Below are 12,443 nucleotides of genomic sequence, written 5' to 3' on the forward strand. Positions count from 1 at the left end.
ATGTAGGAGTTGATAGACAGACACATGGGCAAACTTTGTGTATTATGGTGGTATATTATTATATTTTGGAAAGGCACTTTGGGGGCACAGGGACCTGACTGTCTTCTCTTTGCCACCATTGGTTATGCCCTTCCAAATCCCCAGTCAAGATGCACAATTGTAGTGCAGAATTTCACTTTGTTCCTAATTTGGAAAGAGAAGATCTGCATAACTATGGTGCTGCATGTGTGCTCACCTCTGCCCCTTAATATAAACTATTTCCGTAATACCTCTTTCTAATTTTTCTATTATCTTATTGTGTCTCCTGTCATCCATATTTGATGTTGTTGCTACTTTGGTTTTAATCAGATGAATAACATTCCCATCAGCTTCAGCTGCACTATGTTTAGTGCTAATTAGCAAATGTTACCACACTGACTTGCCTCAGGTTGTATACAGGGTAAACATTATATCCGCTAATCATTAGCATAACATTGTTTTTTTTAGAATATTAACATACTGACATTAGAAGTCTACTCCATGCCCTGCTGCGCCTTAGTAGTGCTTCAGAGCAGCTTGCATTGCTTTTGACTCTTGGTTTTGTTTATGCTAAGGATGACCTTTAGAGCCCAAAGTTTTCCTGTAATAATATTCACGTTGAAATTAAGACCCTTTAACTGTTGTAGGCAGGTGCACTGTGTGTGAATACTAAACAATCCCTTTAAATGTGGTGTTCTTACCAGATGCTCATAGTGTCAGTGACTTGCTGACTTGCTCATCTGTACTGGCACCACCGCAAAGCGTCACTAATGAAGTGCATCATTGCCAGTAATTAATCTCTACCTGACGTTAATTGCTTTATCGTGTCGGTTGCTCTTATCGCATCTTTTAATGTCGTTAATGCTCTAAAGTCCTTGAAAAATGTTTCAGTCTTTTCTTCACTCCATTAGGGTTTAACTTTCCTCTTTTTATCAGGTATTTACAATGTGAAATTGCCTCTGTGGTATAATTTACGAGCACACCAAGCCAATGAAAGCTCCATTTTGATAATTCATTCCTTCTTTAATGTGTTTTTTTCCCCTGAAACATTTCATGCCAAGTCATCTTGAGGTGCAAAATCACACATATTCAGACTCCAGTCAAGTGCACGCAACAAGCCATTTATCAGTGTTAATGAGAAACCCTGTCCCAAAAAGAGCAGAAGAATAGAGCAGCTTTCGTTCATTGTGGAGTCTGGAGATCAGAGAAGAGTAAGAAATCATTGTAAATGCTGCAGTGATGTTGGGGGGAGGGGGAGGGGATGGGGCATTACTTGAAGGAGAAACTTTTTAAATATGTATGTAGGTGCTGAGTGACATGGCTATTCAAAACAACGAAGAGTCCTTGCATGACACTTTTTTTTTTACACAGATAACTTAAAGTTTCTCTGAATGTTGCTTCGGGTTCACAAGAGTTCGTCTCCGTCTGCTAGACTCTGCATCAAATGCTGCTGAATAATGAGAGAGAATACAGCTGGTCTACTTTCGACTTAGCAACAAACCCGAGACACATCAGGACTCTGGGGAGTAAGCCTATATTGATATAACGCAGCTTTGAAATTAGATGTTCTGGAGGAGGATCCGATGAGGGGGCAAAACTTTAACAATGCCAACCGACTTTTAAACTTTTCTCTTTTATTAATGTGAAATTTGAACTGGGAATTGCAATCAGTGATCTCCTGATGCCTGTATGGTGTTTAAAAATGGGATGTTCAGAGATGTTTTTTATCTATCTTTTGTCAATTTTTTTTTAAAGGCACGTAGCATTTCCTCATCTGTCGATGGAGGGTAACTTGATTATTCATGTCACGCTTTGTGTCCCGTCCTTGTCGCTTCAGATCAAGGATGCGCAACCCTCTCAGGCCTCAGACTGCTCTGTGAGATAATTGGTGTTAAAGGTGGGTTGCACCTCTTCCAGCAGAGAGTCCGTAATAAGTATAGGGGGCTGCACCATGCAGATGTCAGCCCAGCTCCAAAGTCACTACTGGCACTATTTCCCTTTTTACAATCCTGCCACAAAACTCATTTTTGGCTCTATTCAGCCATGTGTCGCTGGTCAAGCGCGAAAGCCATTTTTCACTTCATGCAGCTTGTAAAGCAGCCATATGGAAGGAAGGGCCTGGCTGCACTCATGCTGGCTCACCACTACAGTAATAATATTTCACTGTCTCAAGGTCATAGGATATTTATATTTCTCTCTAAGCTGTTTTACTAACGTTTAATCAAATGTTTTAAAATTGGCTTTGTGAGACAAAAAAACAGTCCAGTTCACTTTTTCCTCTGATCTCATAAAAAGCATTAATCACACCATATCGTTATTTTCGCTCCTGTACAGGTGAGTGTCACACACTTTGTGACACACTTCTGCAAACATTTGTGAAAGAGTGGGTGCTGCTCAGGAGCTCAGTGAATTCCAGCTCGGTACTGTGATACGATGCTGCCTGTGCAACAAGTCCATTCGTGAAATTTCCTTGCTACTAAATATTCCACAGTCAGCTGTTAATGGTATTATAACCAAGTGGAAGTTATTGGTGACGACGGCAACTCAATAGCTACAGACCTTTGAACATTATGTGGCCTTCAGATTTGCTCATGAACAGCGGGTAGAGAGCTCGTCGAATGGGTTTCTGTGGTCGAGAAGCTGCATCCAGCCTAACATCACCAAGCGCAAACAGCACAAAATGCAGTGGTTTAAAGCATGCTGCCTATAGGATCTAGTGCAGTGGAGACATGAGATGCTCTGGAGTGACGAATCAAGCTTCTCTTCCTGGTAACCTGATGGATGAGTCTGGGTTTGGCAGTTGCCAGGGAAACATGACTGTATTGTGCCAAGTATAACATTTGGTGGAGGGGGATTGTAGCATGGGGTTGTTTTACAGGAGTTAGCTTGAACTCTTAATGCTTCAGCATACCAAGACATTATGGACAATTTGATGCTCCCACCTTTGTGTGAACAGTTTTTTGGATGGTCTTTTCCTGTTCCAACATGACTGCCCACCAGTGCACAAAGCAAGGTCCATAAAGACATGGATGAAAAGGTTTGGTGGAAAGAGCTTGGCTGGCCTGCACAGAGTCCTGACCTCTGGGATGAATTAGAGCAGAGACTGCAAGCCAGTGTCTGACCCCACACTTTCTTCTGGAAGAATAGTCAGAAAATAGGACGTCACTTAATTTCATATGCATTTTTAAGACGAGTGAACACTTTGGGCAATATAGTGTATAAAAAGTGATTAATGAATAAACAATTGAGTTTTTTTGTTCTCTTCAACATATTTATTGAGGGAACAAAAGACGAGACATGGTTTGGCATAGCAAAAAGTCTTTCTCACAAACCAAGAAATAAAAGAACCTTTAATAGAGCATATTAAATCTTCTCTTTAATATAGTATAAGTCTAATAAAGAAAGCAAAAAACAACAACAACAAAAAAACAACAACTGCACAGAGACAAATTAAAAAGAAAGGAAATTGATGAATAAATAAATAAATAACATTTAAAAAAGGGTCAATAAATACAGGATGGACAAAAGATTAGGGTTAGAGTTAGAACAGGGTCACTGTCATGAGATGGGGGTTATAATGAACTAAATTAGTTCAGGAAGAGCTGCCACTTAACCAAGAATTTTTGGGATTTGCCTTGGAGAGAATAGCTGATCTTATCAAGTTCAAGAAAGTTCATCACATCACAGAGCTGCTGAGTGTGGAAGGGGGCACTACAAGACTTCCAGCAGAGGAATAGGTGTCAATAATGAGGTGAATTATAAAACCTTCAACTGATTAATAAAGAACCGTCTGTATTTGAATAGCAAACAATTGAGAAAAAAACTAATTAGGCCATAAAAAACTTTACAGAAAGTTCGCCTACACATTTTCAGTGAATGAAAATGCAATGATTAAATGCAACTCCTGAATACCGCCCGAAGACACTCTCAGTGAGATGCATTTTAATGTGTGCCAGGAATCACCTCCACAAGTTTGCTGTATGCTAACTGCTTTGTTGACTGTTTTTTTTTCTTTTCAAAGACTAAGCAAGATGGAGACAGAAAATCAGCCTACGGCTCCTGATCCAATTCAGGGGTGGGTGGGTCATTGCCATCTACACAGCACAAACCTTCAGATTTGTTTGCATAAAAACAAAAAAGTGGTGAACATGATTATTTCATCAAATCATCACTGTGCTGCTAAGTAAGGAGCACTGTGCCTTTCTTTTGGAACCCAGAAAGAGGAACACCCCCCCCACCCCCACCCCCGCCGCCCAAAAGAGAAAAAAAAGCCACCATCTAAAACACAAAGACTGCTGTGTGACAAAAAGATCACCATGAGCGATACTAATCACATCACACATTCATATAGTGAGCAGGGAATTGCATCTAATTCAAATGCTGACGTCGAAACATCCAGCAACTCCCAGCTTTTATTATGATAAAATATTACCTGATTTCAAAGATCAGAGATGGAGGAAGAAATGATACCACGAAGGGCTTTGTAGACAAACAGGAAGATCTTGAAACTGTTTCTAAAGCTCACTAGCAACCAGCGGGGAGAATGTAAAACAGGTGTAATATAATCTCTTTTTCAGGTGCCTGTGAGGAGCTCAGCAGCAGCATTTCAGACAAGTTGGAGAGGGGACAGAGCAGACTGACTGAGACCAGCATAAAGTGAATTGCAGTAGTCCAAGCGAGAGGAAACAAGGGCATAAGTAACAATTTTGCAATCTCTCATGGAAAGAAAAGGCTCATTTTTCAAAATAGAGTTGAAATGGAAGACACTAATTGGTTTAAATTGAAGATCTATGTTTAATTTCTGGGTAGCATAGTTGTGCAGTGTTTACCGTTGTTATTTTCTAGAGAGAAGGTTCTGGGTTCAAACCTTCTGGTGTGGGCATGAGTGTGAATGGTTGTCTTAATGTTCAGTATTATTTCAATTCAGTTCAGTTTTGCTTATATATAATATAAAGGCACTTTATACTGCAAGATAAGACCCTATATCTGGAGAAAACCCTAATAACCAAGCAATTTCTCCCTTAGAGCAAACACTTTGTGAAAGTACGGAGGAAAAACTCCCTTTTCAGGGAGGTGTAGCCATTTGTAACAGCTAGTTGGCATTGAGGAGAGAGAGAAAAGAAGAGAAGAGAAGAGAAAAGAAAAGAAAAGAAAAGAAAAGAAAAGAATAGAAAAGAAAAGAAAGGGAGGAAAACGTGGGGAGAGAGTAGAAAACACAGAATAAGGGAGAAAGAAACAAGACAAAAAAAAAAAAAAACTGACTGGACTGTTGCCTGTGGGTTGGGCAGCAGCTTTCACGTTTAACGCTTTCACGTTTAACGTGAAAGCTGCTAGATTAATTGCCCTGCGTGTTTACATCACTGGTCCACTACGGCCCCGCCTCCGGACTCCGGTGATGCTGATCCCCCCTTGCATCAGCACCATTTCTGGTTTCCTTGCAAAGTACTGAGAGAGAGAAAGAGAGAGGGGGGTGGGGAAAGAGACAGGGAGAGAGCGAGAGAGAGACTCAACCTCACCAGAGCGTAGAGGCGTCAGACTGCCGCCACAGCATCTCGGTTACGCACTGTTCAGAGGCCCCATCGACCGATCACCGCTCCAGAACCAGCTAAAGGAGAAGTCAACATAGCCGGGCGCGTTGCCACAGCTACAGTCAGTAATGGAGAGCCTGCTGGATAATCCAATGAAAGCCGTTCTTTATCTGAAGGAGCTCACCACTATCGTCCAGAACCAGCAAAGCCTGATCCAAACACAGCGCCAGCGCATCGACGAACTCGAGCGGAAGGTGGAGGACCTGATCGGAGAGAACCGACAGTTGCGGGACCCCCATCACTACGTCCAGCAGCCCTCTCAGCACCACCATCACCACCACCACCACCACCCGACTCACCGCAGCGCCAGTCCCCAGGCGCCGGCCCACCTTCACCCACACCCGGGAAGCAACAAAGCTGCGGCTCATCTCGGCCAGCAGGCGCATCAGCAGCAGCCACCACCATCCCAGCAGCAGCAGCATCAGCAGATTACCGGTCTGTCGGCCCAGCCTCAGCAGCAGCAGCAGCACCCGACTCCTCCTGCACCGTCTTCCCACCACCCACAGCAGCTGCAGCTCGTTCCCACCTCGCCGCAGTCGCCCAAAGCGAGCCAAGCCAGCCCCGACTCCGCCGAGGAGGACAAGAGGAGCCCCTGCTGCAAGTCGCTTGTTCCGCAGACTCCAACCACTCTCTGCCGTTCAGTGGGTCTGGCCAGGAAAGCGGAGTAAGTAGCTTTCGTGCTGCGTGCACTGCATAAAAAAGTTCCATTAGTAACATTAATAATAATAATGATGATGATAATGATAATAATGTGCCTTTTCCCAAATGACCTTTAATTAAAATGACAGAAACTGCTCTGTGTCAAACAGGTGACATTACTTCCCCAGATCTGCAGACTTTCTTGCCTCTCATGAATATCAGATTTAGTGACCTGAGTAATTTGTTCTACATATTACATTACTGTGACGTTACCTATTTTATTGCAGTTTTTCCAGGCTAAATATAGCATATATAGAGTCCCTTCCTAAGTAGCCATCATGTCAAGTCAGTGCACGCACACACTATAACAGACCACAGTGTCTGTATGAGCTCAGTGCTGGACTCCATGTGATTTCACTTTGATTTACTTAACATCCCGCTTTCAAGCTGAGGCCTAATTTTCTCATTCAAGTTCCTCCTGTATTTTCACATTGTTCACTCTCAGTCACGCTCCCATTAGATCAAATGAATACTTAATGGATATTGATTTCAAGGACCGAGACTGCCATTTTAACTTGGGTTAATTTTGCACCAAGGTAGAACGTGACCACCTTTGCACGACCAAACAGTGGAAAGGACGTTTTTTTTCTTTTTCAGGAGAGTAGAACTGAAATGTGGTTCATTTATGCAGTTTACATGCTGTTCTCTTTGAGATGAGGTTACAGCGCTCTGCCCCCTCGTGTTTCCACATTCTGACTGTGGAATGCATCTGTTAAAATGCATCTGTTTTTAGGCACAGCTGAGGTAGCAGTTTCACAGGTGCCAGGAGTGCCTGGTGACATCGTAAACACCCATCTTAAAACATCAAGCAACTCCTAAAGGCACATCACTGACTCTGAGACGAAATGTCACCAATTTTGCTTGGAACACACCTACATGGAACTTTGATAGTGCAGGCTGTGGGTAAAAACAGCACACTCCTCATTAAGACAGAAACGGAAACACACAAGAGGAGCAATCCAGCAGGAATAAAAGCAAAGATAGAAAGACATTTTGGGGCTGTTTATAAATCGCCTAACAGCCACGTCAGATTGAAGCTGAATTTTCTGCTTTTTATAGAAGTTTTGCAATTATGGGCATCTTTACCGCAAATAAAACATATAAACCAAAATGTAAATCATCAGCAGCTATTTCTATACACACTGATTATTTACTACTTGTCTTCGTCTTACTTGACAGTAAATTGCTTATAACTTACACAAAGACACAAGCGTTGGCTCTGCAGCCACTTTTCACCAACAAATACATTAATGGAGCAAAAATTAATAAATGAAAATAAATACTGTCTGCATTAGCTGAAATTTTGGACGGCGGTAAAAGGTCAAAGATCAAATATTTACATATCTTATATCAATTAATCAATACAAATGATGGATAAAGGTATAATAAATACATATTGTCTGTGACCTCCTTTTATGCAGCTTTAGTTAAAATGTACAGAGAAGACTGATGAGTGTTAGTATGCATCTATATGAATAGATTACTAGTTTGACCATTTCAACTGTTTTTATGCCATTTCTGTGCATCTTAAAGTTTCTCCTCTGTGTCACCTTCTTGCTGGATAACAAATCCTCCACAAAATTGCAGGTGTAGTGCAACTGATTTTGATTTGATTTGCATCATTTTTTCCCAGTACCTTTTTGTCATTTACAGCATACATTCGAGCTCACGGGTTCTGCAGGGCTCACATGGCATATTCTGATCGGCGTTACAAAAATCCCCTTTGATTCAAAGTTGTAAAACAATAAAACCTGCAAACCTTTCGCATTTAAAAGCGCCGGAGTTGCTTCAGAGGTTTCCGTGCTGCTGATGTTGTTTGCCTCCTGCAATCAAGGTCACATGAACTGACTCTTCCAGATCCGCACAGTTACAGAAACAGCGCACTGCACTGAGCCCCATCTGCTCCACTTGGCTGCATTTGCATTGTTTTTGTTAATCCAGATTGATTCATCATGCCATTAAGTCGTAATTTCTAAAGAGTGCAGGGCAGGAATGGTACCCACACATGCACAAACACACACACACACACACACACACACACACACACACACACACACACACACACACACACACACACACACACACACACACACACACACACACACACACACACACAAAATCAGCAACACACAAACTCACACAGTATGAACTGTACACATTGCATGTGATTCAGTAAGTAGGTTCAATTGTTGATTCAGTAACCATGCCCCCTGACAGTTCCACTAGGGTGATGAACAACAAGACAGAGAGATGATGAGATGGACACAATTCAAAAGAGCGTATGGTACGATATCCCATTGTTAATGTAAAAGCGGTGATACATAAAATGCGCGAGACGTGAAGCAGCATCGTAATTTCCACTTAGAGCATTGATCTCGGTCAGGCAAGATTGTGAGTCGTTGCGCTGTCACTGCTGCAGGAGAATAGATACATTTCGAGTAATGGGAGGGTGACAGGGACACATTGCGAGCATCCTAATAAGCCGTGCATGTAAATGTACCTGTATATTTATCTATTCTATTTGCTGGCCAGTGACTTCTGGTTATTCCTATCACACAGCAAGTGTTGTGTAACAAGTGGCTTCTCCTGAGAAGTCTGTGGAAAATAAATGATGAGGGAAGCCCGCCACACACTTAAGCAAAAGAACAGGGTACAGGCTTTCTTCCTGACATCACTAGGGTGTCTGTTTTCTGCTGTTTTCAGTGATACTGCTAAACTCAGATTTGCCCCACTGCTTGCAGTAGCTTTACATTATGAGCGTGGTATTGATCTTATCTAACTCTCGGAAAGAAAGCAAATAAATATATTTCCCCAAAGTTCACATGCCTATTGATCAGTGTAAACAATGAACATGTTTTATTTATAAAAGCATACATTTAGGTATGCTTTCCAAAGAAACAAGCTGAAATTAGCAGTCAAACGTGCTGATGTGGAGGGATTTTCACGGTATCTCAGTATGTCTTTTGAAATAAATTTTTGTACTATATTTACATGCACGTATTTTGCACAGTTGCACAAAACAGATGCATAGAAATCTCAGGAAAAATAACCCAAATAGCATCAAGAGGTTCTTGCATTAGCTGCAGAATTAAACAAATAATTCTTGACTATTGAGATGTAATGGATTTCCAGCTTAGCCGCCATTTTCCCAGCTCAACTAGGTGTTTTTGTTTGATTAAAAGACAGCAGAAAATCCATTTGCAAAGCTCTAAATTAAAAATTAAATGCTCGCTTGCTCCCGTCATGCATTTCTCGCCTCCTTCATTATTTTAGCACTGCGAATCGAGGCTGTTTTCAGCTTTGAGCGTCGAACTTGGCTGAAAAGTTGTTTCTAGTAACTTCTCAGAAAGACAGTCTGAAGTGTTGCAATTGTGTTACTCAGTCTGAGGCAGATTCATAAAGGGCCTGTGTGATCTAAACGCAGCAATCCTGGCTACACCTCTTTCCTCGTCACCCTTTTTCCGTCAACTGCGCCTCCAACTTTCTCGGCTTCCATTGTTCATATTCTCCCAATCTTTGACTCCTTCCTCATTACTTGTTTTCCATTCTCAGCTGTCCATCTGCTTGTCTTTTCCCACCCTTCATTCAAACTCCCTCTCTTAAATTTCCTCTTCTCCACATGCCTTCATATCATCATTCCCCTCCCCACTTCCCGTTTCCCTCTTAATCAGCAGCTTATGCTTCAGGAACCACCTCTGCTGTCTGAATCAGTATTCAGACCAGTCCTCAAACCATCAGGCTCTCCACCACTTAAACCATCTCCTGACTGAACTGGAACCTTCAGTTCACCCTGCCTGCTCTGTATAGGGGTTGCCAAGTATGTGTGTGTGTGTTAAAACGTATGTTCAGGAGGGAATCGAGGAGAGTGACATTAAGAGTAGGCGAGGTGGTGCGTTTGTGTTCATAGGGGCGACTGAGGTGGAAATCCCTGAGTTCTCACTTAGCTCCAGGTGCTTCTCTACCGTTTTTTGTACCTCCCACACACTCTTACAGATATAATAGGCCTCTCGCCTTTACACACAAAACGCTCACTAATGCAGATAAAACCCTGACATGCCACATGGCAGCCTGCATGTTTTTCCACATTGGCTGCAACTCCCTCTGCACCCACCGTGCCCTCGTTTTCCCTCCTACCGGGCCTGCACCAACTGGAGAGCAGAATGTATGACATTTCACATGCCATTTCCTGCCTGCGACCGTCTCCTTCAGGAAAATCATGTGTGTGTGTGTGTGTGTGTGGGGGGGGGGGTTTCACATAACTCTTCTAGATTGGGATTTCAGTGAACGCACATACACTCACAAATACATTGTAGCATACATTAGAGTAACCCCGCCGTGTTCCTGCTGGATGCCACTTCGGCTCCTTGTTCTGATGCTCTCAGATCAATGAGCCTGGAGCTTGACAGTTCATGCTCTAACACCTAAGCCATCACTTTAAAGGCCCGCTAGCCTTGATCCTATTAAATCTCTATTCTAAGGCTAGACTTTTGCTTTTATCAAAATTTATTGTCTGCCTTTTCTCCAAATAATATTCTTCATCATGACTTTACAAGAGCACTGTGCAACCAACACAAGGTTAAGAGCCAAAGAGACTGCTAAAGATATGTGACAATGAGCGTTTAAATTGATGAATGCTGAATGCTTCTTGGGTGATTGTGTCACAGGAGGCTGAGCAGGTCATCCCTTATTTGGAAAGTTGGGGGGGTTCAGTCAGCCTGCTTGCCAAAGGGTCCTTAGGAAGTGTGTCTGTGAATGTAGCTTGCAGTGAAAGAGTGTTTGGAGTGGTCAAGAAGACTTGAAAAACACTACATTAGCAGCAAATCTTCTTTTAGGCATAATAAATGTCGGATACCTTTGCATCTCAACTTACCACTTGTCAGTGCTGGTTTATTTTTTCTATCAGGATAGAGCTGGAGCAAAATGTGTACAGGATGTTTGAGTGTTTGCTTGTTCTTATTGGATGCATCCAGTTTTCACTTCAGCAGCTTATACAAATTTAGTTATGGATTCTTTACCCAGTAGGTGATTAAAAAAATCCCCTGAAGATTAAAATGACAAGAAAATTAATTTTGTAGTGCAAAAAATAAATAAATAAATAAATAAATAAAAAAGATTTTAAGATTGCTTAAAATGGTTCAGTGAAGTCACGTAACTTCAACTTCAACTTCTGTGAGTGATAGCCTACAACCTATATTCATTGTAGCTCCACTTCTGCACTTCTGTGATTGCCCAAGTTTCTAGGCCAAAAACCTTAGCACAAAAAGTGATGTGACTAGTTCAAAGCCAGTAGTGGTAAATGGCAAAATATATATTTATGATTCAAAAACAACCATTTCCTGTCTCTGGAGCCTGACAGAAAAGTAATACTGCTTCTAAGCATGTTTGTGTATTGGAAAACAACAGTGGGAGTGATTCCAAGAGAAGTAGATGGGTGGATGATGGATTTTAGGAGGTAAATGGTCCTTTCTATTTCTTGCTCTCTCGCTCTCTCTCTCTCTCAGCCCCCTTTCTCTTGCCATTTCCCTTTGTACCATTACTGGAGCTCTTTACTCTACTTCCCCCTCACCTCTCTGTATGGGAATCATGTCTGTTCGGTTATGACAGGGTGACTGCTGCTGCTGGAATCCAAATCATGAATATCACATTTGGTGCGTAGTGCTTTTAAATTGCTTCATTTCTCTGAGGATGTAGCTGCGGGGTGATTCCTGACTCACTGGTAGAATATTAGCTGTTTTCATGCACAAGTTGAGCGGGTCGAAAGACTGTCCCAGCTGTCTGTAATCCAACCGTGTGCGCTCGTGTGTGCATATGTATTTAGGATTGTGACTGTTTTTGTGCTAGGGTGTAAGAAAATTACATAAAAATTGCTGTTTTCTGAGATATACGGGATACACATCAAAGCCTTTACATTTATTTCAGTATGTGGATATGTGTAGTAATCCAGAGTGTAACTTCTTTAGGATTTGCCCCACCAGACACTGGACTGTTGGTCTGCAGTGCTGGTTTGATCCAATTTAGTTGTAACTGTGGCTGAATTTAAATTGAATTATATTGTACTGAGTGCAAATAAATAGGACAGCACTGCTCACACTGTGCAAATGGTATGAAATAAAATTACAGTTAATGGAATGGGCAGTT

The 12,443-nt window shown here is 41.9% G+C and overlaps 1 protein-coding gene across 1 annotated transcript in view; it reads left to right on the top strand.

Moving 5' to 3' along the window:
* Positions 1 to 5,563: 5,563 nt before the first annotated feature.
* The window catches only part of iqsec3a (IQ motif and Sec7 domain ArfGEF 3a), a 123,779-nt gene continuing 116,899 nt past the window's right edge, over positions 5,564 to 12,443 (top strand). The window contains exon 1 of the mRNA XM_080886942.1: positions 5,564 to 6,270. Coding sequence (XP_080743068.1) covers positions 5,675 to 6,270 — 596 coding nt within the window. The 5' untranslated portion in view covers positions 5,564 to 5,674. The remainder of the gene's footprint in view (positions 6,271 to 12,443) is intronic.

Source organism: Rhamphochromis sp. 'chilingali' (assembly GCF_963969265.1).
Source record: "Rhamphochromis sp. 'chilingali' genome assembly, chromosome: 7".
Classification (NCBI taxonomy): Eukaryota; Metazoa; Chordata; class Actinopteri; order Cichliformes; family Cichlidae; genus Rhamphochromis; species Rhamphochromis sp. 'chilingali'.